Source organism: Brienomyrus brachyistius, chromosome 8, assembly GCF_023856365.1.
Source record: "Brienomyrus brachyistius isolate T26 chromosome 8, BBRACH_0.4, whole genome shotgun sequence".
In the NCBI taxonomy this organism is placed as follows: domain Eukaryota; kingdom Metazoa; phylum Chordata; class Actinopteri; order Osteoglossiformes; family Mormyridae; genus Brienomyrus; species Brienomyrus brachyistius.
In genome coordinates, this window is record NC_064540.1 from 20778412 (window position 1) to 20805561 (window position 27150).

The 27150-nt window shown below is 45.8% G+C and overlaps 1 protein-coding gene across 5 annotated transcripts in view; it reads right to left on the reverse strand.

The window, feature by feature from the left end:
• LOC125747881 (membrane-associated guanylate kinase, WW and PDZ domain-containing protein 3-like) overlaps positions 1–27150 on the reverse strand; it is a 107242-nt gene that overhangs the window by 6603 nt on the left and 73489 nt on the right. For 3 of the 5 annotated variants that reach the window (XM_049023449.1, XM_049023447.1, XM_049023450.1), the window contains 18 exons: positions 25784–25990; positions 24691–24859; positions 23028–23107; positions 22563–22620; positions 21991–22071; positions 20678–20790; positions 14172–14363; positions 12492–13079; positions 9280–9311; positions 8453–8609; positions 7482–7576; positions 7078–7270; positions 6736–6924; positions 6007–6192; positions 5156–5252; positions 4217–4322; positions 3909–4046; positions 3305–3443 (listed from right to left, as the gene is read on the reverse strand). In XM_049023449.1, the coding sequence (XP_048879406.1) occupies positions 3305–3443; positions 3909–4046; positions 4217–4322; positions 5156–5252; positions 6007–6192; positions 6736–6924; positions 7078–7270; positions 7482–7576; positions 8453–8609; positions 9280–9311; positions 12492–13079; positions 14172–14363; positions 20678–20790; positions 21991–22071; positions 22563–22620; positions 23028–23107; positions 24691–24859; positions 25784–25990 (2820 nt within the window). The remainder of the gene's footprint in view (positions 1–3304; positions 3444–3908; positions 4047–4216; positions 4323–5155; positions 5253–6006; positions 6193–6735; positions 6925–7077; positions 7271–7481; positions 7577–8452; positions 8610–9279; positions 9312–12491; positions 13080–14171; positions 14364–20677; positions 20791–21990; positions 22072–22562; positions 22621–23027; positions 23108–24690; positions 24860–25783; positions 25991–27150) is intronic. The other 2 variants (XM_049023448.1, XM_049023451.1) reach the window with 2 other exon arrangements.

Here is a 27150-nt window from a genome sequence, read left to right on the forward strand (position 1 = left end):
TGCTCGACCCTGTCACTGTCCATTCACATAGCACATACCCTTATTCCAACTGACACAAGCCAAAGGTGTTTTCTCATACAGCTCCAGGCCAGGAGGGGGCGCCTGAACATCTCCTTGCCCCCATATGAACACAGAGACATTGTCAGCAAAAGCAGACAAAACAATGTGCCAAAGGCCTGGCAGCCCCTGCAGCTCAGCCCTCAGCCAACACAGCAAGGGTTCAATGGCCAAGCAGTACAGTTTACCAGACAATGGATACCCCTGCCTGATACCCCTCCGCACCGTTGTCCCCATGCCAAAAGCCGCAAGAGTGGTAAAAAGGAACTTATGACTGACTCATAAAGCCTTTTTCCTGATCAATAGAAGTAACCTCCAAATCGGGCAAATCCAGTCTACACAGGCCCATCACATCATGCGTCAAGAACAGATTGTCCATTTTGGTGCAAGAACTCAATAGGCCTGACCAGGGCGTACCAAGTCCTCCATGCAGCACGCCAACCTATTATAAAGGCATTTTGACAGGATCTTATAATAACTGCACACCAAGGAAAAAGGCCTACAGTTCTGCCACAACCCCAAATCCCCCTTCTTATGGGAGGAGAAGCAGCACAGCCCTCGTACAGCTAGTCGGCAGCCGTCCAGCCCTCAAAGTCCAGTTAAAGACCTCAAACAGATCTGGCTACAACGAGTCCCAGAAATCTTTACAAAATTCCGCTGGTAGGCCATCAACGCCCAGCACCTTCCCAAGCAATAAACGCCGAACTGCTGTTCCTGGAGCCGAAGTTCCTCATCCGGGGCCTCCCTCAGCGCCATCTCCAGGCTAGTCAATCCTGTCAATAACTCCTCTATGCTGGACATATCACACTCTTCTTCACCAAAAAGCGCAGTATAAAAGTCCACGGCCAGCTTCTGCAGTTCCGACGGAGCTGCAGCCAGTGACCCTTCCAGACGCTGAAGGTCGGGCTTGGGTCCTATTGTCTTGCCAAAACTGAAAACGAAAGAACTCACAACATCCATGCCCCTAATCTGAGACATCCCAAGCCGGACCAAAGCCCCTTTCACCCATTCACTCAGGAAGGAATTCAAGGAATTTCTCTTCCCTTCCTAATACACTCACAGTGTCAATGGCATCACCAGCAACCAAGTGCCATCCTCAGGCTGGCTAATCCTGTCAACAACACCTCTATGCTGGACAGATCACACTCTTCTTCACCAAAAAGCAGTCAACCCCAACCACAACAAAAAAATCATGACTATATCGTTGCACATCTTCATATAACCCCCGAAAACACCATAGCCGATGAGTCCCACAGATCAGCCCATAAACATTCACAAACAGGAAAACAGTCCCTACAACTGTACCCTCAACCAGCAGCAGTCCACCGTGCTCCACCTCCCACAGCTGCACACCTGTTATCTCCGCCCTCTCCGAAAACAAAATGGCGACTCCCGCACTCACACATGTACCATGACTGAAAAACGGCCCACCTTGCCACCATAACCTTAAATCCACTTCATTGTCCCCGTCACTATGAGTTTCCTTCAGAAACAGCACATCTAAATGACGCAGCTTCACAAATTCAGCCACCGCTTATCCTTATCTCTTCCACCATTAATGTTTAATGACCCCATGAGTAGCTACTCAATGGAAGTTGTAAGGAAGAAAAACAAATAAAGGAGGACAGAGCAAGATCGAGAAAAAGCTAATTGGTGAGTAACCGGCATCATTTGCCCGCACCGGACCCACAGCCCTGCCATAACTTAGTAACAAATTTTTTCGGTCGATATCTCCTCTGCATCTCCTCATAACTAGCTGTCTTTCCAAAATGTCGAAACGAAGCCAAAAACTTCTGAACATCCGTGAAGAAGCCTAAGAGTGGCACAGACTTCCCATAGCTCTCATCCAGAAACTCGTTAACCTCCTGCAAGGTCCAATTAACGGGTCGACCAAGTTCGTATCCCTCAAAAGCACCACCACTGCCTTACTCATACGTGACGCTGACACAATACTGTCACATCCTACCTGCTCTCCCACACCTAGCATGACCTCTGCCCCAGTCACCTTGGGATCAGTCTCACACCTAACCCCGTGCCGCAGTGAAAACTGCCTGGTGCCCATCAGATCTGGATGGCATCACGGCACACTATCGAGAAACACAATCGCGCGGTGCACAGAAACTCAGCAATCACCGGAACACAAAAAGAAAAATTAAAAATTAGAAAATACATGGAACTCTTGCACCAGCCACAGGTGGCTACTGTGCACTCTCACACGCTCTGCCCACTCCCAAGCAGACACTCTGACAGAGAGAGAGAGAGAGAGAGAGAGAGAGCTGAGGCACATATGAACAGGAGCGCAGAGAGGCATGCAAGTGCACACAGACACGTTTGTATGTTTATCTTTGTGGGGATCACCCATTCAAATAAGTTGAATTAAATCTGGTCCCCACATTTGGTCCTTATGACAAAAGATAGGGCCGGGTAGGGGTAAAGGTCATTGTTGGGATTAGTCATTCCGGCACAAATGAATGGAGAGTCCTCATAAAGATTTAAATACGTGAACTCTGTGTGTGTGCATATGTGTGTGTGCGTGTGTGAGTGTGTGCGAGCGGGTATACCCATCCTTATTGGGACACAATGTCCCCATAACGTGATAAATATCAGTTTTTTTTCTCTTATGGGGACCTTCCTGTGTGTGTATGTGCGTGCGAATATGTGTGCGTGCGTATGTGCGGTGTGTGTGTGTGTGTGGTGTATGTGCGTGTATATATGTATGTGCGTGCGTATTTGTGTGTGTGTGTGTTTGCGCGTGTGTGTGTTTGTGCGTGTGTGTGTTTGCGTGTGCGTGCGTATTTGTGTGTGTGTGTGTTTGCGCGTGTGTGTGTTTGTGTGTTTGCATGTGTGTGTGTGTGTGTGTTTGCACGTGTGTGTGTGTGTTTGTGTGTTTGCATGTGTGTGTGTGTGTTTGTGCGTGTGTATGTGTGTGCGTATTTGTGTGTGTGTGTTTGCGCGTGTGTGTGTTTGTGCGTGTGTTTGTGTTTGCGCCTGTGTATGCATATTGTGTGTGTGTGTTTGCGCGTGTGTGTGTGTTTGTGCGTGTGTGTGTCTGTGCGTGTGTGTGTGTTTGTGCGTGTGTGTGTGTCTGTGCGTGTGTGTGTTTGTGCGTGTGTGTTTGTGCGTGTGTGTGTTTGTGCGTGTGTGTGTTTGTGTGTGTGTGTGTTTGTGTGTGTGTGTTTGTGTGTGTGTGTGTGTGTGTTTGTGCGTGTGTGTTTGTGTGTGTGTGTGTGTGTGTGTGTACCCTCACCGTGGTCCGCTGCCAGCCCAGGCCCGCGCTTGAGCAGCAGTAACACCTTGCTGCCCCCGGCCTGGATGAGCTCGATGGCTCTGGTGTGTGTGATTCCCTGGGTTGGCTCCCCGTTAATCTCCACTATCTGGTCCCCCACCTGTTTACAGAAAAAAATATTAAGATCACCCCAAACCTTAAAGTCCCTAAAACATCCTAACGTTTATAGCTCAGAAGATCCAAACAAGCTCACTCCAGAGGCTTTGGGTGAATGTTACACACTCTCCATATCCTCTCTTTTAACAGTATTTCCTGTGTTTTGTATAAAAATAAGAGCCCAGGTTCAAACCTCCAGCAGTCCACATCTCTACATGTATAATCACAGTGGTGGAAAGTTCAGATCCAGAAAGTACAAATCCAGACCAAGGTTTTGTTTCAACCAACCAACCAGTTGAGTATAAAGAGTCACAGTCACAGAGTACTTAACTGGTTGGCTGAAACAAAACTGTGGTCTAGATTTGTACTTACTGGACCTGAACTTTTCACCTCGGCATACATACACCAGCCAGCTGATATCCTGCTCCTACTACCTCAGACCCCTAGAGGCCAGTGTATGCAGACTCACATGTATCCTGCCGTCCAGCTGGGCAGGGCTGTCCTCTGCCAGCCGTAGGATGTACAGGCCCATATTGTACTCCTTTCCCCCTCGCAGGCTGAAGCCAAACCCTCGAGGACCACGGTCCAGCTCCACCGTGAAGCAGCCCTGTGCCACACACACACACACACACACACACACACACACACACACACACACACACACACACACACACACACACAATCAGGGATTGTGATTCTTACTGTCACTGCTCTGCTCTCCCATTCCCTTCACAAGACCCCCATTCCACCCCTGGAGGAGGAACGGGCACGACTCACCTGCCGGGGCCCTTCTATGCACACGCTGCTCTGCTCGTTCGCCCCCCGCGTCCTGTAACTCGCCCGAGAAGAGCCGTCCCACTTCTCCTCCATTTCCAGGTTGCACCTACATGCCAGAAGAGCATCTGTGATTCGCCCTGAGATGTGACAGACCATCTGAATCCTAATCAATCACTGCAGCAGTGAGAGAAACTTCGGTGGGGATTCCCAGAACATTTTGGGCAACACCAACTCCTGCTAATTATTCATCATTTTTTCAGGCTCCCAAAGCTACTGCCCCCTCCCCCAATAAGAGAAGTAAGGGAATGTCCCCCACTAGACAGCAGCGGCACAGTTCAGTTATTTACAGGAATGGCACTAAACAGTTCGCTTTGGAGTTAAAATACACCTAGAGACACGCGTGCCGCGTATTTACAAGACGGAGAGGGACGGCCTCGCTTCTGCGTGTTAGCGCCTGAACGCTAACGGAGCCTGGGACTGCACATTGGATTAAAGGGGGTGCACGGGTAATCTCGTTTAAGGGGAAGATGAAAGCAGAGAGAGGGAGACAGAGCTGCCATTTATTTGCCAGTAATAACCCAGCCGCTCTTTTTCTGGCTCAGTAGCTTAGCACGGGCCCCTGGTCATAAGCAGCAGATTATCCATACGGAGCTTCCCAGGGCCCCAATTCAATAGGGCCGCAAGACAAGCTTGTCGCTAAGCCTTCAAAAGCATGTCTCTTGGGACAGCAGACGCTTATACACTAGGGCTCGTGCAGATGTGTTGGGGGGGGGGGGGGGGGGGATGTATTATTTATGCCACATGTGCTTGTTAGCTTGTTAGTTGATGCTGCATCTCGTACTGGAGTCAGAGGAACAGTAGTCGAATGACTGTTTTAGTTCTGTCCGGGAATGTAAGCCTGGTCAATGAGATGATAAATGTCACAGGGTGCACTGGTACCGGTCATCTCTTGTGGCTGGCTGCTGGCCCATGGCTCGGTGCTGCAGGGCAGGGCTGTTTTTGGCCGAACTGGCAGCAGATGGGGGCCCAGTGTATTCTGGGAGACGGACAATAGTTGGTCAGTTGAGAAAACACACGGTAACAATTGCCCCAAAGACGCACACAAAATCTGTACTGCATCAGGAACCTTTTGGTTTGTTAATGTTATGAGTTGCGTGTCCTCAAATTGAGGCCATAGCACACATCTGTTCTGGGAGACTTTAATCAGTGTCATCTACCTTTTAAAAGCAAATATTTTTACTATAATGCGTTTTACAGCAGTTAAGTGTAACTAATTATAAATGTAGGCACAAACATTTAAATTCCATTCATTGGATTGCAAATCCCTGCAGCATCATAGTCAATTCCAGATTACAAATTTCACAATAAGAAGTCTCATCTGCATAAGTGATTCAAATAATTATGACCATAAGGTTGCTGGTTCACATCTCAGGAAGGGTTATGCATTTGCGCCCCCAAACAAATCACTTGATCTATTTTTACATGGAATATCTACAGTGGAATAGTAGGATATTCAACTACATAAAGGGATTGATCTGGTGACACGTTCATAAATACAAATTATTTATTTCTTTTTTTTAGGAAAAACTTCTCATTTAAGAACATTCTCCAATACTTAACATTATTATAAAACACTTTAAAAAGAAGTAGGCAAAAACCCATTTGTAAATTACGGCTGCAAGTATTCCTGTCTGCACACAGAGCAATAGCTGTCACAAAGACACAAACACATTTGTCTACTGGAATTTTACTACATTTCCCAGCAGCCCCTGCATCAAGTATGCTCTTACCATCTGCCAGGACCACTGACAGGGTTATGGAATTGCCAGCGTCCTTGATGAGTTGCACAATGTCGCTGTGTGACAGCTGCACGATGGACTGGCCATTAACGGCCAAGATGCGATCTCCCACCTTGAGCCGGCCACAGCGATCAGTGGGGCTGCCCTCAATGATGCGGCCGATCTTGTGTGGGATCACTTTGGCAGGGAAATAACCATATGGTATTAGGTTAGACAATAAATATAAAGCCCAACAGCAGTCATCTAAAGACACTCACAGCCTGCATAATCAATGACATCACACACCCAAGGCCGGGCTGGGATCACCTCAATACAGCCACATCTTATATCCTCCAAGGACATGAACAAGCAACTAATCCAGCAGACAAGAAGAAACACAATGCTCCGTCCAAACATTAAACCTGCACCTAGAATATGTGAGCGAAATCCACACAGACAGGGAGACCATGCAGACTCACACACTCAGACAGAGCAGGGGCGGGATTCGAACCCTCAACCCTGGAGGTGCGAAGCAGCACTGTGTCACTCTGCCTCTCCTTAATATGCTTATTAAGTCCAGATTATTACAGAAACAACCTACAGGTATTTGCATAATGAATACATAAGACGTAAGAGTTTAAGATGACATTTGTGCAGTGCTGATGGGGCTCTCCACAGGGCCATTAAAGGTCAGGGTGATTGTGTGTTTGTGGGTGTGTGGCCTGCTGGGGGGGCTCTGACCTCCAGGGGGGGGCTTGCTCTTGGATGTGAGGATGACGAACCCAAAGCCCTCGCTCTCTTTGCGCTGCAGGACGATGTCATAAGGGTGGGGCTCGGCCTGACCTAGCGCTTCTGCACGGGTCAGCCTGGGGGAGCCGTTCAGCAGGGCAGGGGTCGCCAACTGCTGGCCCCCGTCTGCATCCCCACCATCTGGGAATAGACGATCAGACGACAAACTCACCAGGGCAGCAGTATACCCGTGGATTCTGTACATTCTTTGTGATGTTTTTGAGCTCCTTGCTGACAGTTTTTAGATCTTTCTTAATAGAACATCGACCACGGTCACCGGAAGCTTCCACGCACCCCTGTAGATAACAGTCCTGCGGACGGTCAGCAGGACCTGGCCGTTGCGGGCAGCATTGGTCATCAGATCCAGCACCTGCTTGTGTGGCCTACCCTTGACCACAACACTGTCGATAGCTATGAGCTCGTCTCCTGCCCGGAGATGACCTTCCTTCTCGGCCGCCCCGAGGGGCACGATGGCGCCGATGTAGACCTGCCGGGGGGCGACATCATGGAAGCTGCTTAGTGGATATGAGCCGGTAAAAGCACATTCCCCATGGATACGGGTCAGCGTGGCCGCTTGGGATGCAGCGGGTGGAAATGAACAAATGGCTCTTGAGCCAACGGGAGCAGAACAGAACACAGATGAGCCAGAACTTAAGGGCAAACAGAGCCGCCTTGGACTGCGGGTGTCCCTGTCTCACCGGCTGTTTGGAACTTTCTCCACCCAGAACTCGGAACCCGAATCCCGACTCCTGGTTCCTCTTGATGAAGATGTCCAACTCCTTTATCACTGGGCCTTGGGGGGGAAGGGTAAATATAAGCCATGCTTCTGAACCAGATAAGTAACATAACATCCTAAATATACCCTACACACATATAAATATATGGCATCATTTCCAGTGATTCACCTCTTCCATTACCCAGCCCTCTCTACTTTCTGCTTCTGAAGCATCGGTTTTCACTACAGCTAACCAGTTAATGACCTCTTTCTGCAGAGATTTTTCCAGGGAACCCAGTCTGAGATGAAGTACTTTGTGTTTACGCTCTTATGCCCTCTATCTCGATGGCTGGTTATGCTACATACTTCATAGATGAAAAGACACAAAGCTTTCCATGTGAGGCAGGTCGAAGAAACTGACTAGCCTAACTGTAATTTAGCTGATTTAAACTTAGCATTTATGATATTTTTGTGCTAATGTTGTTGATTCCTTTTTTAATCTGAATTTAAATCAGTTACCTCAAGTGCTTATACTTACTAAGGCTGCTTTGTTTTTAAACTATTTCAGTACATTACATGCCCCAGTTCAAGTTGCTAATTGTCAGTTAAAAAACTGCATTCTCCTCTGGCCTTTTTCTTATTTGGCATGATAATAGAAAAATAGTATTAGCATGATCACCTCCACGCCCCAGCTGTAATTTGGGGGAAAAAAATCCATAAAGTTGCAAGGATTTAATTAACTTCTGACCTAAGATGAACAATAAAGGATGCAAAAAGCTGGAGTCTGATAATGGGGTCAACACCAAGACTGACTGATGGAGAAACACATTTTTTTTTTTGGCTATTTAAATATAATTTTGGAGCATTATCTTGACAAATTAGCATGATAAATGAGTCAGTATTTTTCACTTTTTGATGCTGTACTTAAAGGTACATCTTCCCACCTAGACTCACCCGTACTCTCCACCACAGCTTTGGACGTTGCGTAGAGCTCGGTGGGGTCCAACCTAGGGGAGCTCGGCCTCATGCAGCTCGGTGGGGGCTGCGGGGGTGCTTCTGGGGTAGGGTCTAGAGCCTCGGCATTAGACATCATGTCCTGCTTCTGTGAGAGCTAACGAAACCAACAGGATGTAGTTAAGGACCTGAATGTACCCAAATCTACCCCTAGAAAGGACCTGGCTGTTGTGTCCAAATGCAGTGTTTCTCAAACAGGTCCTCAGGGACTCTCAGCGTTCCATATTTATACTTTCTTACAGCTCCCAGGGAATTAGGAGAGAGCAAAGATGTGGACCGTCTGGGGGTCCTCGGGGGCTGGTTTGAGAAACACTGTCCTAAAGGTACTTAACCTAATTTTTGCATGATCATAATATTCAATTACTCAAAGAGGTTTAGAAAATGCATGAAAAACAGTTACACGTTTCACTGTAAGCGAAGGAAGAAACACATCTATTAAATTAGTAATTAATGAGCTGGAAAATTATTTGGAACAAAGCAAAGAAACAGGTACAAAATGCCAGTGGTTATATCAACAAATTGAGGATTTCTGGCTAAGGACGGGAAAGCGATGTTTTACAATATAGCCACTTAAAGTATCATCCTGAATTTAGTCCAGTTTAGACAAGCCAGTCTGCATTAAAAGAGCTCTCCCTTACTGCCTGGTACCACAAGCTGACATATATAAAGCTCCTACCACCAGTCTTCACTAATCACAGAAAGGGTGCAATGGATTGGAGCGGCAATTAAGCAAGCATACAGTGATGAAATATTTTGCTTTTACTTACAGGTTTCAGGGATTTCACTGGGGACGTTTGGCCTTAAAAGAGAGGAAAAATGAAAATCAATAAAGGGGGTGTAAGCCAGAGGCCCAAATACAAGTGAGACATCAGTTTAATGAGACTGGTGTGCAGGGGTGGAGATATCAGGACTAAAAAGTACAAATCCAGACCAAGACTTTGTTTCAACCAACCAGTTGAGTATAAAGAGTCACGATCACAGAGTGATTGACTGATTGGTTGAAACAGAATCTTGGTCTGGATTTGTACTCTTTAGTCCTGAAATCTCCACCTCTACTGGTGCGTCAACATGTTAGTGACATGTCACTGGGGGCCAAGCACAGGATCTGTGCTTTTGCACGCTCATAATTCATCTCTAACCCATGACGCCTCATACAATGTTGGGTAAAATGGCCAGAGCTGTGCCACAGTTATCAAACTGAATCCTTTGCTTCCGCAGGGAAACACTTCAGCAGGTGTTTAAGGTGGAAACTCTTAGATGACTGGGATCACATCTTATTTATATCTACCACTAGGTGGCACTAGGTGCAAAATCAAAAGAAGCAGGCAGCACTCACGTTTTCTGAAGCACTATATGGACACGTTGCTTCTAAAGATAAAATATGTTTTAAAAAGCCCACAGATTCCTTTAATTTTATCCCTGTCTAGAGGTGAAACCGAGGTCACCGGGTCTTTTCCACCGTGCGTGAGAAGGTTCTGAGAAATTATTTTTCTCCCTCTGAGAAAGCAAGATGGTGGGCATGAATTAAAGATCTAGGGTCAGTCGATTGTCATGGAGTAGGAGCTGTCTGTCTCAGAAGGGTTTCAGGAGGGTGTTCCATTAAGCAAAATTTTCTCAGTTAGCTGGGTTAACTTAAGCTAGAATACGAGTTCAAAGAAGGAGCATTCCTATTGGATAGTCACGACTGTCTTAAGTTAACCCCAGCTAAGTGAAAAAGCCTGCTTTGTGGAATATCCCCCTGGACAGTAGAGCAGCAGAGGTATAACTAAACTATAACTAAACATACAAACAGGAAACAACAACAACAACAACAATAATAATAATAATAATAATAATAATAATGATGATGATGATGATGATGATGATGATGAAATCACCAAAAAAGAGCAGTAATGTCACAGGCCTGATGGTGAGCTTGGGGGGGGGGGGTTTACACACACTGAGAAGCCAGGAAGGATGTGCACCTCCGCCACCAAATATCACCAGCCAGTAGGTGACGCGTGGGTTTAAGACCGTGTGAACATTCAGTTCCCCAGTCGGGATCAAAGCTGCCCTGGTGGGTTGGCTGGAGACCAAAGACAGACCCCCACCCTCACCTACCCGATAAGCCAGGATGTCTGCAGGCTTACATAATCCCCCCACCACCACCACCCTCAACCAAATCAGGAGCTGAAATCATTATGCCTCTCTGAAACTGCATGGGAGGGGTTTTTAGTATAAATAACCTGCGGGAGATGAAGGTGGAGAATCAAGCAGGGTGATGGGATTGGGTGGAGAACGTGCGTGTTAGGAGAGCTGTGCACTTAAGCCGGCGAACGGGGAGACTGAGTAGGTCCATGGTAATGACTACTGCAGCGCCGGCAGTTAGCCTTAGTAATGCTACCATACATATATATATATATATATATATATATATATATATATATATAGATCCATATCACGTCGACAGACCAGGCGGGTGAGAGAATCAAGAAGATTATGGGAGAGGGATATATCCTGAAAGCTATTCCTTTATATCCCATCTACTGTGACAGACAAACAGTAGCAGATGCTTTTTTCCAAGACAACATGCACTTTTATTAGAGAAAGCGGGGCCACACGGTCCCTGGAGTATTTGGGGTTTAAAGGATTTGCTCAGAGGACCCAGTGGTGACATCACTCTGCTGACCCAGGCATCTGAACCGGTGAGCGCAGCTTCCGAACCCACTGAGCCACAAAAGCTCCCCTGAATGCGGTTAAAAACAAAAAAATTAAACACATTATTCTGTTGCAAGCCTAAACAGAAGCCCTCACGGGAGAATCTGTATGCAGGGGTACAAGGTAGAGATTCAGCAGAACTGAGGAAACGGGTTTATCAGCATCCGCTTAGCCATGGAACCAGGCTAAAAACTACACCCACCGAGCAAAGATTAAGGCCCCCGAAGACGACTTATCAGGGAACCTACGTTTTTCGTGTCCCATCTTCAGGCATGAAAATGACTCCCTAAATGAGAATGATCCTTCCACTTTACCGTCTTCTATTAGAACGATGCTGTTGATTCTATTAATATTTATAAATACAGAAATGTATAAATACTTCGGCAAGTGTCAAATTGAGGCAAAAAATGGAACTGAGGAAGAGAAAGGGAAAAATATGCAAGTGATGGGGAGGGTGTAACTCAAGTGGGAGAACAAGGAGGGATTCATTGTAGTTCCGTATTATTTTCCACTTTATATAATATGTTTCAAAGCTTTGGAAACACCCCTACTTTGGCAACGGAATCAGAGCAAGTTTGAAAATGAGGCACAGGCAGGAGGAAAAGATGACGGAGACAGAGGTGAATGACACCTGCTGGTTTCCTGACCCGAACCCTGTAGTGTCTTAGCAAGCAGCACCACCTTCATAATTCTTGAGCCGAAAAGTGGTACAAGGCTCGGAGGCAGATTGTAACTCTGAGCCGGATTGAAGACCTGAGTGTGCCACTAAGCTCCTAAAAAGGAGGCAAACTGTATTATTGTGCGTGGCGCGTGCCATGTGCAATTCGCTTATGGTTCTGGGGTATGCTGACAGTGAAATCTGCCTGAAGAGTTTCCTCAAAAAACAGCGCTTTATGAGATTTTGCCTGGATTAGTCAAACAAATAAGAAACCACAACACAGACTTAAAGGCGGGGACTGATTTGAGTGATGAAACGGAGCCTCTGAATGTATTATCCAGGCAAGCCTCTACTATCGTTCAGGTGATTAGAACATAATGAGAACATTGACTAGCTGCCACTGTAGATGGTGCGATCTTAAATGCCTTCAGGAACAGACCAATCCTCGTGTCCTTCAAGAGCCACCAAACAAGCAAACGATTAAATAAAGATTAAAGTGGCGAAAATGGAGAGGAATGTCAGAGGATGCAGTTCTATGTACATCTTTGTACACGTCGCAGCACAAGCGCAGTTCCTCTCATTGTCTCTGATAAGCTACTCAGACCAGCCCCTCAGCTCACCCACCTCCTCTCAGCACCAGGACGCTGACCTCGCTGCCCACCGGCAGATCCTTCAAGATGTCCACCACCTGGGCATGGCTGAGCGTCTGCACGTTCTGCCGATTGATCTCCTTGATGACGTCACCCTTCATCAGGCCACGGCACCACTGAGCGTCCAGTATCATCTTGACTTTTTGGCCCAGTGGGCAGTCAGCGATGGCAAAGCCGAAACCTCCAGGACCCTTCACCAGGAGAACGTTCACCAACTCGGGCTGCAGAAGGGACTGGTTGGGCCTTTCCAAGGCAGCAGGCAGGGCAGCAACCAGGGGTCTACCACTGGAGTCAGTGGTGAGGTAGTGGAGCTCTTGGGAAGACGCTCTCAAGGTGTCTGCCTTCACGAGCAGCGGCTGCCCGTTGATGAGCGGCACGGCCGTCACCACCTCGGCACTCACTTCTGCGTCATCGTCGGCATCTGCGTCTTCTGGCAGCGGGTATCCCCGGCACAGCACCATATCCACATACTGATTGACGGGGATGGACTGGAACATCTGCACCACCTCGGCATGGGTCTTCCCCAAGACGCACGTGCCGTTGATGTCCACGATGACGTCGCCTATGTGGGGAGGGCGGGGTGGTGAAGACAGTAGGTGAGAATGTGAATGAGGAACCAGAGATGAGATATAGAATGGTGGAACGAGGAAATCGGTACGAAGAAATGAGAAAGAAGAGATGAGAAAACGTAGAAGATAATAAGGGTTTAAAGGGATGCCAAATACTATATCATCCCAAAATCCTATTGATTCCACTTGTCATAGTCGTTGTCCATAAACCTACAATGGCTTACTCCTTGCGTTGATCAATCCCTCCCTGCTTCTCGCTCTTTCTGTCCATGGCTCCCGGGGCAGATCAATGCCGTGAAGGCGGATGAGGCTGTTTTCTTAGCATCTTACATCATTGAGATTCCTGTTGAGATTCGTTGTACCAAAGCTGCAGCCCAGAGAGCCAGATCGATAATAGCGTGCTGAGATCAGATGGCACGGTCTCACGCAGACATTGGTGGCGAGTTCGCCCCAAGTCCCAGGTGGGGGTCTTTAATGAACCTCGATCCACTGGAAGACTTCAGCTTGATGGGTACGCTCATTATACGGCGCAACTAATTTGCATACTGTGCACCCCTAATTCCAATGACAGCCTTACAGGATTGGTTACATGTTAATATCTCTCCCTGCTGCAGCAGGACACAATTACAAAAAAAAAATCTCCTTTGCAAGTTAAAACAATCTAGATGATTCTACATCAGCCCTGCAGTCTGCTGGCAGTTTCGAAGGGGGTGAGATCATTTTGCTACAGCAAGGCTGTGGTCCAGCAGGTTTTAAATTTTAATTATTAACACCTGAAACAGGATGAGATGATTTGCTAAGAAAATTAAAGGTAATTTTAGGTTGCCGAGTGCAAGGCTAAAACCAATGTAACGTGTTGGCCTTGAGGCTTCTGCAATGCTGTCGAGGGGCGCAGAAGGGCAGAGGTGTAAAGTTCGGGTCCAGAGAGTACAAATCCAGACCAAGGTTTTGTTTCAACCAACCAGTTGAGCATAAAGAGTCACAGTCACAGAGTGTTCAACTGGTTGGTTGAAACAAAACATTGGTCTGGTTTGTAGTTTCCGGACCTGATGGGTTAGTGGAAATGGGGCACTGCCAGCACATACCGGAGGCGATGGTATTGTCATGGGCAGCTGGCCCGTCGCTCAGGACGTTCTTGACCTGTAGAAACTCGTGAGGCCGGTCGCCACCGATGATGGTAAACCCAAAGCCCTGGGCACTCTTCCTGAGGGTCGTGCGGATGATCACCCCCTGCAGCTGGGAGGGGTCCAGTGTGAAGATACCCAAGCTGCCATCTTCTGTTAAATGGTGGGGAAAAGCAGCAGAGATTGAGAGGGGAGGAGCTGTCCTCGCCCAATGAATCATCCGGCTTCCTCTCCTTTGCCAGAGTCAGGAAACAAATTTGGAACCCGGCTTGGATGAGCCAAAGTGCTCCTGCCTTCAAAAGCTGCCTACTGCTTCACACACTGGGGGGGTGGGGGGGGAGTTGAGGGGGTAAAAAAGACAGCTGCAACAACGGTAATGACAGCCTGCCAAAAGGCTCAGCGCAGCCCGGGACCGTCTGACAGAATCAAGTACTTGCTGAACGTTTCCGCTCACGGACTGTCTTTCAGTGCTGCCTCGAGATTCCTGTCACTTCCAGCTTAATGAAAATGGACATTTCCTTTGATTTCTGGCCACAAACTGAAATGAATCGCCATTGCTCTTTTCCGTGAATCTGGAGCACTGACACATCAGGAAGACATATCTGATTTCACAATTTTTAAAAATCAGAAAACACCAAAATGCTGATGTTGTACTCCTGCCTGTCAAGCAAGCTTTGGAAGTATTGTGAGAGTCTTGGTGGTTGAATCAAGTTATTAAAACTAAAGGATGTTTTTCAGAGAAGTCAAGCTTGATCAGTTTTATGGGCCTGATGGAAGACAGATTTCCAAATGAAGTAACCACTCAATGAAGCTGATGTGGACATTCACCTGCTAATCAAACACCCTCTCCGAGGAAATCGCACACAGCACTTCATCCAGACACTCCACAGAAACCCTAAAGACAGGAGACATTTCCCGGTGCCCTGTCATGCGGTGTATCAAAGCTGGTTGGAACGCATATCATGTGTTTGCGAATCAGAGCAAAAGGGTCAATTATTTTTGTTAGGTGGCAACGGCAATGCAGGGACTGAAGAAAGTTCATTGGGTTTCCTCTCTCAGTATTGATGGGGATGGGGCAGGGAAATGGGTCCAGACAAACACCGACTGCAAAGAAAATTATACGCATGGGTCCAACTGCAGTTCTAAGATGTAGGGTTGGCCAGAGGAATCTCTGGAGAGCTTGGGGGTGAATGTTCACATGCTTCACATGCAAGGTCTGTAGGTCCATCTTAAAAAAAATGTCTTGATTTCTTCCTATTTACATTTCAGAAGTTCTATGACTGGCAGGATTTTACTCAGCCTGGGAGGGCAGGCTTGTGATTGGGAGAGCCAGCCCCCCCCCCTATTCTGGGCCTGGATGGGAACCCCTTGAGATGACCATAAGCCTTACCCCCTTCATATTTCATAGTCTATTCTCACTGTTACAAACCTCCTGAGACATGACAGACCCTGTATTTTTCGCTATGTTTTTAGCCTCTGGGACCTACTAAACTGCCAACGCTTGGGGAGTTGAAGGGCAGATCAGCCCCGGTTATGGGCCTGATTCAGATCTCACCATGAGTTTTTATGACTCACATGACTCTTGATTCATTACTGCGGCCTGCCAGACTATACACGATTGCCCCCTTCACTTTGCTGGTGATCAGTCACCCTGATGAAGGACTGAGTTAGTGGCTGCATAACGGAGAACACAGAGGGAGTCTGGGCATAGATTCAGAGACTCAACGTGTGTTGGCTGCCTTATCCTGCAGTCTCTGGCGAGCCGGTCTTCAGTTATCATTTTCACTTACAGGGAAAAATATGCTGCATCTTCAATAATATCTTTAAAGTTTCTTATTAATAGGATGTTTGGTATCTGAAAGCATGTGTAGTGATTTGTGGATGTGCTAGTGTGTTTGTGGGATTTCACCCAGAACTACAGCTAGACCTTCAGTTAATAGAGGATTCCGTCATCTGCCATGTCCTGTCAGTGGCTGGAAAACGGGGATGACAGTGAGCTTCCCAGCACACAGAAAAGCTTAGGTGCCTTAGTGGATACTACAAGATAAGTACTTTGGGGTGATGGGGGTTGGGGTTGCGCCTCGATCAGCTCGCCACAGATCTCCTGGCAGGCAGACATACCCAACTCAGCACTGGCACACTGTGCCCTGAGGCTCAGGCGTTCTGGAGCGAAATGGGAAATCAAGTTCAGCACGGAAAAAAAAATATTTATCTCCATTTCCTCTAGCGATCTAAGGAGAAGCACTGATTCCTTGCACAGTCAAAAAAAATTCCCCGACACAATGGGGAAAGAGTGTACACGCACACACCCACACATACGCGCACACACACACACATACACGCACACACACACACACACACACACACACATACGTGCACACACACACACATACACGCACACACACACACATATGTGCACACCCACACATACGCGCACACACACACATACACACATACGTGCACACACACACACATACACGCACACACCCACACATACGCGCACACACACACACATACGCGCGCACACACACACACACATACGTGCACACACACACACACATACACATACATGCACACACGTACACACACACTAACACACACATGTGCACACACATGCACAAACCCACACATACACGCACACACACACGCGCACACACACACTCACACACACAAGTGAACACACATGCACAAACCCACACATACATGCACACACACACCCACACACACTCACACACACAAGTGCACACAAATGCACAAACCCACACATACGCGCACACACACACGCACACACACACAAACACAAGTGCACACACATGCACACACACACAAACCCACACATATGCACACACACATGCACACACCTACACAAATACACACACACATGCACGCACACACACACACCCAAACATATGCAAGCACGCACATGCACACACACACACACACACACACACACACACACACACAAAGCTAAACATCCGGCTGGCTCTGACAAACCATTTCACACCAATTATTTATTTATTTATTTAATTTGCACATCCTGTAAACTAAGCAGTTGTTTGACGTAAACAGCAGCTCAGTGAATCACAAACCTCAGAGGCAGTGAGCTTTTCAAACTGCAAGATGAGGATCATTCATAATTCAGATTATTTACAGACTAGCATTTCATGTCCCTCCCGCAGAAAACCCCCGACTGGGTAACCTGCCAGGCTTTCACCTTCCCTCACGCTGCACGCCGTCTGACCGCTTGCAGTGACGCCCGCCACCTCGAGCAGTGCAGAGGCTGCTCCCCTGAACACATAAAGAATGCTGCCTACATGCCCAGACATAATTTCAGCACATCTGTTTTGTGCCCAACACGGGGGCGTCAGAAATACCGGGGATGGGGGGGGGGGGGGGGGGGGACATGCCACCCCCAATTATCGGCAGATCCTCCCCCCACCGTGAATAAAATAAGAGTGTGTTCCTTATCGTTGTCAGTTAAAGCATTACTAAGGCCAATTTGCTACACAGGCAGAGTGCAAGCATGAAACATACAAGAAGACTATAGTCCTACAAGACGAAATCATCTTATCATATGGATTAGTTTTTTTTTTAGTTATGTTTGTAGTGAAACTGTACTTTAAACAATGTTAGTGTTAATGTTAGTGTATTAAATTATGAAATCTTTATTATTCTAAAATAATTTTTAAATCCTTTCACTACAGTATGTGACTGTTGCATGCGTGCCCATTACGATGTTGTGATACATATATATTGCACACCCCCCACTGGTCCATCCATCCACACACCCACCCACATTCCAGCTGCTTATCCTGGTTACACAGTGTAATATTTCTCATCACTTAACTTACTGCATGAGGTCAATTAAGGCATCATTAGTGCTTGTATCAAAATGCACAAAAAAAACACATGTTAACAAAGCTGGCTTGATGAAGTGTACATGGGGGGGGAAGGTGCATTCTTCCATTAGTATCATATTTGATTATGTCTTGCGATTTTTTCCTCATGACAACATGGGTTTGGGTTCTCAATTACATTGTTTGTGTTTGGGCAACATTGGCACTGGAGACAGAATATTTTAGGATGGAATCGTTGTTTACATTTCTGATTCTCAAAACTAGAGCACATGCAAGAGAGGCTGTACACCCCCACCTGCGATGAACAGGAGACAGAGGGGTGAACAGACTGGCGGCAGAAGGTGGGGGGGCGAAACTGGGCTCACCTGAGCTGCAGAGAAGCTAAGTGCAGGATTGGCAGATTACTGACCAGGAGTGTGTAAATTCGCAGTGTGTGGGTCATGTGTATATATACCAAATGTCCCCAAAATGACATTCTGGGGACATTTTTTTGACCCCAGGTCAGGTTGGGGAACATGCACTGGTTCGGCATGTTGGCGCACCCACCACACAACAAAACATCACGGGATCCCGATTGGCGACCCTCTCTGGCCGACATGCGGTCCAGTCCCACCCTCTTGAAATACCCATCTATCTGTCACGGCCAGGTGTTACGTGGGCGTCCCCTTGGCCTGGTCTAGCCGCTCGGGTTCTCAGCAATGAGGATTCTGTGAGCTGGATCACCCTCAGGGAAACGCGCCACATGGCCGAGGTGTCATAAATGGCTCTCCCTCACAATGCAGGTAATGTGCCTCATTGGGGACTCCAGCAATGAGGATCCAGTGAGCTGGATCACTCTCAGGGAATCGCGCCACATGACCACAGTGCTGTAACTGAGGCTCCCTCATAATGCAGGTAATGTGCCTCATTGGGGACTCCCTGAGCTACTGCTCGCTCTACACAAAGTCAGACCAGCGGTCATCCCCACAAGGGGAAACCCAATTTTATAAAAATCTGTGAATGCAATTAGAAAAATAACAGCATCAAAAGTCTTTTGTTTCATTATTTATCATTAAGGTTAGGGCTGGGTAGGGGTTAGGGTTATCATTGTTGGGATTAGGGTTTCGCCCATGGAAATGAATCTACGGTGCAAACAAAGATATGAATACAAATGTGTGTGTGTGTTTGTGTTGCTTATGTATATGTTAAATTTTGGCGACCAAATGTCTCCACAATGTGATTAAAAACCCATTAGATTGACCTTGTGGGGACAATTTTTTCAAGGGGAAACCGAATTTTATAAAAATCTGTGACTGCAATAAAAAAACTACATATTCCAAAAGTCTTGTTTGGTTGCTTAAGTTTATGGTTAGGGCTGGGTAGGGGTTAAGGTTATCATTGTTGGGATTGGGGCTTTTCTCATAGAAATGAATGGATGGTCCCCACAAACATATAAGTACAGACATGTATGTGTGTGTGTGTGTGTGTGTGTGTGTGTGTGTGTGTACATGCATTTCTGTCACACACGCATGCAAAAAGTACTATACATAACAGTACATGGAATAGGATGGAAAAACTCATTTAGAAAAGCAATCTAATCAGTGAGGTCATATTCTCCCAGGAATGGATTTCACCCTCGGATTCAGTGGTTTCAAATGGTAATTAAAAATGGCATTCATGATGAAGTGAAAGCAGTTTTTTTTTTTTTTTGTAAAGACACAGTCGACGTCTATCTCCTCATTAGCGCACCTCTTACAGTATGTATTCTCCTGCAATCAGGTGCCAGACAGTATGCTGAAACGCCCCTCCCCCACCTCGCCTCCGGCCATATGCTGCAGAATCAGTGGGGATGCCCTGGTCAGCGCTACCATGACAACCGCATCATCGCCTACAAATAACACTGATGGCAGACAGAAGCCTCTTCGTTTGCCAATCAAAACTTTTCCGCAAACAGAACAAAACTCAAAGATTTGAGTCATCAACCACAAAGTTTTTGTTTGGCCGATAGACAATTTTATGATTATTTATCCATCACTCTTTCATACCTTTCATTCAGTGCCGCAGTGTTTCCCAATCTGGTCCCCGGGAACCCACAGCTGGGCTACATTTTTGCTCCCTCCCAGCTCCCTATAGGACAGTCCACATTTTTGCTCCCTCCCAGCTCCCTACAGGACAGTCCACATTTTTGCTCCCTCCCAGCTCCCTACAGAACAGTTCACATTTTTGCTTCCTCCCAACTCCCGGAGTGTCTGTGGGTCCCCAAGGACAGGATTGAGAAACACTGCAGTACTGCAGTCATGATGAGTAAAGACATTGTCCCAGGAAGGACTGGACAAGGAGACAGCAGTCCATCAAGTCCATCACAGAGCACAAACTGATGCACTCTCATACTACTGGCAATTTAGAAAGACCAATCCAACGCTATAGGTCTCCGGAACATGCAAAATCCACTTCCACTTCTTTTATCAGTTTATATCAGTATTGTTTAACTGTTTTTACCCAGCTATAAAGTTTTGAAATGATTAAAAAAATACAAATCTTTTTAAAAATTAGGGTTTATCTTCAGTCAGATAACAGGATCTGCAACAATGTGATCACTATCATGCAAATGTATACTGAGAAGACTACAACCTGCTGGCAGTGGCGCACCCTGCTGGAGGGGGGAAGCAGTGGAAGCCTCTTGTCTCAATTTCTTCTTGGCCTCCAGGACTGGGTTCTCAAACTGGGTTTTCTGGTTAATGTGGCTATAAGAGTAAGAAGCAGGGAGAGATTTCAGAGAGCTGAATATACACTTACACACAAATACACACATCAAGATTTTTTTATTGACTCTTGAATTAGAGCAATCTACGATGTCTAATCTAAACTCAGAACAAGGTGAAGCAGGAGACACTGGGATTGACCAGAAACCAGCCAGGTAGAGGGTGGAAGCCACTTTCTAATGCCAGAGATGACAGTTAATTTATCCGACATTTTCTCATGAATCGTAGGATGACATCAAATGATCTTCAAAAGGAATGGGGAACATTAAGTGCAGGTGTGAAGTGCACTGCTAGGACAGTTCATATCAGGCTGCTAGAAGCAGGACTGAAGTTCCATAAAGCAAGGAAGAAGCCCCCCGTTGATGAAAATTAGGGCTGCAGTTTGCAATATATATATATATAAATTCACGGACTCACACCCATAAATTTAGAAATGAGTGAAACAAAAAATTATGCTGTGGTCTCATTTTTTTTCTGAGGCTGTGTATAGCTGCATGAGAAAAACTGGTCTTATTCCATTAATAAAAAACTGAAAGTGAAACATGTAGAATCAGAGACAAAAATTCACATGACTAGTTGCATTACACATCTGCTTCTGAGGAAGCATAACTACTGATTGTGAGCAACTTTGCCCCCCTCCCCCCCGAAACTGCAATAAATATGTTTGAGGGAAATGTGACACCGATAATGAAATAAGTGACCAATGAAATTCAGGGCAGGGTATGAAGAACGTGGTCAAACACAAATAACCATAACAAGCAAGCAACAGATAAAATTCCTATGACAGATGACAGACGAACGAGGCAGGGACAGTATGGTAAAGCTAAGCTCATTACAATTTTGCTAATTAAAAACAACTGTGATGAGTGATTCCTCATCCTTGGGAACTAATGAGATCAGTTAGTGATCTATGAGCATGACCTACCACGTGTAGTTTAGCAATTAGCAGCTGTTAGCACCCATTAGCCGCTATTAGCACCTGTTAGCCGCTGCTAGCACCCATTAGCCGCTGTTTGCACCCGTTAGCCGCTGTTAGCACCTGTTAGTAACCATTAGCACTTATTAGCAGTTTTTAGTTCCTTTTTCCAACCACGAGCATTTAGCTTTTTGCCCCTGTTGTGCATATACACTTAGGGAGCTTTTCCACTGGCGTATGAGAACCACACCGTACCCAAGCCATACCATGAAGAGACACTAGTTACAGCACTGTTCCAGCTCACTTCTGTTTCCCACTGTAGAAGAGTCGGCTCGGTAAAACCGTCGCTGTGTTTGGAGAGAGACAGTGATGTAAAAATGAAGTGAAGTTTGTTTACTCTTCACACAGTGTATATCATGATTTATTATGTGCTAATTACCACTAGCACGTCTGTGAGAATCGCTGTCTTATGTTAGCAGAATTTGCATTAACTTGCATAAATTTTCATTATGAATCGATTCCATTCAGCCGTTTCTATAGTAGTTTTTCAAGTAGGAGGCTGTAAATTTGAGTCATCAGGGGTACATGATATGTCACCATGTGATATTACCAATAATGAATAACATACAGAATATGCCCTTTTTTATTTCGAATATTCCATGTATATATCGAGGCATATCAACGGTATCTCTGCGGGATGGGTCGGGTACGACTTGTATAATTAATTGTACAATTTAATGGAAAATCATCAATTTGAGCTTCAGCTCGGGTATGGATTGGTTCTTGGCGGCAGTGAAAAGCGCCATTATAGGCATTGGGATGATGCAATGGGACTCACTCTACATAGTAGGTTCCGTACTGCGGATCATCAATTTCCTCCCAACCATATGGAAGCTCTGCGGAGAACAGAAGAAGGTACTGAGGCAAGAAAGTGGTGTTTGAGCAGAAAAAAAATCACTTGTCTCCCAGAAATGGATTCCGGTCCCATATATTTCAGGAGGCACGGAGCTAAATTTTCACGTTCAACACATATGACATGAACAGAAAATATGTTTAAAAGCATGTTTGGTATATAACTACTGCATTCATTCATGTACAAAAAAAAACGTGTGAATTACTTATGGTTAAGTCAGCTGTGGTGGAAAGTGTAATAAACATTACAGCTTGGCAAGCATGTTGTGTTCTGACAGAGACCAAAGAGCTTCTCATGCAGAGCAAGGACTCCATACTGTGTTACAGAAGGAAGACCGTGCCTCTAATGTGCCTGTCAGTGGCTGCTAATGCTGGCGCGCTGATGTCTCACCTCCGTCCTCACACTTCTCGGGGGGCTTGGCCTTCTTGGCCAGTCGGGGGTCCAGCCAGGTGGTGGTCTTGGTGTTGTGGCTGGGGGGGAAACACGATGAGACATGGCTTACAAGTGAGAAAGCCAGCAGGCAGGACACGACCCCCACCACCCACCTGTGTTACCCTTCCGTAGGGTTTACCACCTGGATCGTTTAGGTTCCTGCTCCCAACTAGTTAAGAAAACATTTACACACTGTTTTCGGTAGCCAGCTGCCACAAGGGTAATGCATTATCCAAAAAATCCCTCTTTGAATTAATTTGCTTTGTGAATGAAGTGCAATACCATTTGGATACCAATGGTAATAGATTTACTGCAATCATTGTTATGTCCTGGGAATACAAGAGTGCTCCCTTCTCCTCTGTTTATCACTAACTATTTCCTGCAGAGTGATTTTAAGCATGGCGGAGTCTTACTCAAAGATTGAAGGATTGTTTTTGATGGGAGGCTGCCAAGGGAAGCCTCAGTACCCCAAAGTTAAAATCCTAGAGGAAGCACGGTGCCCCCCTTGAACGGTGACAGGAGGTCCCACATGACTGACTTGGATAAATTGACACCTTTGACCACAAACGCATAGATACTGGAAATGTTGTACTGAGATCCAATGTTTATCACTATAGATAATTTAATCAAGCAGCATAATAAGAGACTGTAAAAATAAACGGATTAGCAAATATGCAATATACTGTAGGAGATTTTGAGCGTAGCAGATGAATGTACAGTAGGGCACACAGAGTGTAACAGAACTGTACAATGCGGGGGATGTACGACATAGCGGACGTAGGGTGAAACGACTGCATTACTCCAGGGATGTACAACATAGGAGACATGGGATGTGATGACTGAACAATGTAGTGGATGCATGACACAGAGGATGTAGGATATAGTGGCCGTACAATGCAGGGGATGTACAACATAGCGGATATAGGATGTGATGACTGAACAATGCAGTGGATGTATGACATAGAGGATGTAGAATATAGTGGCCGTACAATGCAGGGGATGTACAACATAGCGGATATAGGATGTAATGACTGAACAATGCAGTGGATGTATGACATAGAGGATGCAGAATATAGTGGCCGTACAATGCAGGGGATGTACAACATGGCGGATATAGGATGTGATGACTGAACAATGCAGTGGATGTATGACATAGAGGATGCAGAATATAGTGGCCGTACAATGCAGGGGATGCACAACATAGCGGATATAGGATGTGATGACTGAACAATGCAGTGGATATATGACAGAGAATGCAGCATGTAACGATTAAACAATGCAGGGGATGTACAACATAATGGGCACAGGATGTAACGACTGTACAATGCAGTGCATGCATGACATAGAGGAAGTAAGATGTAATGACTGTATAATGCAGTGGATGTACGACATAGCGGATGTAGAATATAGTGACTGTACATCGCAGGGGATGTGCAGCACAGAGGATGTAAGATGCAGTGGCTGTGCAATGCAGGGGATGTATAATATAAACTATACAGGAATGTTATCAGGTTTGCTGTAGGGGAAAATACCGCCAGGCTCTACGAGGCACAACAGTTTCACTCTTTCGTCAAAATGGCAGTGCTAAACCTCATATTCTGCCCTCCATCTCTTGACTCACTCGATGAAGTAAACCATCCCCGTATCAGTGTAGGCCATCTCCCAGTTTTTGGGGAGAGGTTCCAAGCTGTCATCTCTGGACAGGGAGTTCCAAGAGCGGAGGTCTGTCCTGCTGCTGGGCTGGCTGTAATCGGGCACCCTCTTCCTCCAGTCAGCTCCTTCTTGGTGATCTAAGATATGCAGACATTCAGTTTCAGAAGAGAAGCCAGAATATGTGGAGCTAGCTGTGTAAAATACTAACTAGCGGCAAACCGACTGAACAGCCAGGGGAAAAAAAACGGCAGATTTTTAAGCATTTTATGGCAATCGGTATCATCCAATTAATCAGACTACATGGCTGATATAGAGATGGCTGCGCGTGGGTGTGCAGGACTGATGCAAAGCCTGTGTGGAACACTCACTTCATCAGTGTTGTAGTGTAGTTTATCGGCACCTACAGTAGTGAACCTGCGCAACAACCGAAGGTAAGAGTTCTAAATTCCTGCAGTTTATGTAATATCGAGTTTACGTAATAAAAACGAGAACGATCAAAATTTCTTAACATTGTTTCCTTACTTTTGCTATAAATTGAACCATGAAATGACAAAGTGATAGCAGCAAATGTGGTTAAATTATTGTTTTTATTTTCTATTATTTTTAAATTGCTGCATAACGTTGTTTAAAGTGTGATTAATATTTAAAATATTATTGTTTTTGTATGTTATTGTAAAATTTTAAGTTAAAGTTGTTTTACTCATTCGTTATTTTTCTACATAAAATCAGCCTCATCGGCTCCACCCACCCCTCAAAAAATCAGCATCAGCATCAGCCACTGAAAAATCCATATCGGTCAACCTCTAATATTAACATCTCCTATAACCATGAGTAGCAATACTCAAAAGAATTAGAGTGTCCTTCATGAAGCTCATATATATGAGATGAAAGTACATTATACATTGTACTCATTATACTTTGGCAAGGCTGAACCTGAATTTGGACTGAGGAGATGAAGAGAGACGAATGAACCGAGGTAGGCAGAGGTGGCTCTTCACCTTCCCTGGCTTTAAAACACCTTAAGGACCCAGGACCAACAAGGAACACGAGGGTCCACCCACCTGCAAGGCCGTTTAGTATGGACGGCCTCTCATCTTCGTCCTCCTCCTCGGGGGCGGTGCTATCCTTGCGCTCCATCTTGCTGACAGAGGTGGTGCGTTTCCGTTGCACCTCACTACTGAAGTCCTCTTCAAACAGAACCTGGTCCACCAGGTCGGGCTGTGTAGCACCTGCTTCAGCTGGGGGCTTTGGGGTGCCATAGTAATTGCCTGGGAAAAAAACAGCAGCCTCCTTTGATTTCCGTCATCCACTATGATTCCACACCTAGTTGCCGACATGGGTTTCTGAACTGGTGCCATACAAAGAAACATACAAAGAGGAAAATCTCAACATCAAAGTCATAAATGAAGGTTTCATTCACAACATCCATTCACAACATTCATGCCCAAGTATGTCAGGATCAGTTCCTGCTGAGTCCTCTCTGTCGTTTCCCTACTTGGCCAGCAGGTGCTGCTGGTCATCCCATTCCTAGTGTTTGAGCCTTTTGTTAATGACCCACACCTGATCCTTGTTAGCTCTAGCCATAGTGTTTGGTTTACTGCCACCGTTACTTGTGTGTGTCTCTGTGTGTGTGTATATATATATACACTCGCCCTTGCTCTGTTCTTTGGTCGGTCATTGTGGAGCTTGTTTGTACGACTTCCCAGTATTTCTGCACTTGTAGTAGAAGGTTTTGCTTTGCGGTTCCTCTCCTTGTGTTTGTCCTCACCCAACCCTTCCTGCCTTCGGTTTGACCCCTCATGGTCCCTTTTGTTTCATCCATGTCTGAGTTGTGTTTGAATGAAGTACCTCATCTTTGTAAACCACACTGGGATCGCTATTCTATCATCTACAATCAGAAAGACAGCCGTCCATTTAAATGTACAATAGACTTATTAATCTTGTAATTATTTAATATAATGCATATTATTTCTCTATATATAAAATTGAATGTTCCTTCAGTGCAATAAAACCCTTGAACCTTATTATACTCACAAATGGTTTCGCTGTCTTGGTTTGTGATGAAAAAATGGTTTGTTACCTACAAATAAATGTGAAATGTTTGTACAGCCTACAAACATTGAAATGCTTAGTTGAATGAATGTGTCCAGAATCCAAGGAAAGGAGTGAATCCTTTAATGAATGCCATCTTTGCAAATGCTCCATTCGTTCTAACACATACTGTATGTAATTACAGTCTTTGGGTCATCGTTTTAGCGAAGCCTAATTAAACAGGAGGAAAAGGCTCCATTTGGGAATTTCATATTTTCACACCAATTAATTAAAGCAAAAACCCAGCTTCATTTTTGCCTACAGAAGCTGTCGAGTTGCCCTGGTCTTTTGAGAGACCTTTGGTCTTTGAGTTGAATCTTCGGTTTTAAGAAGAAGC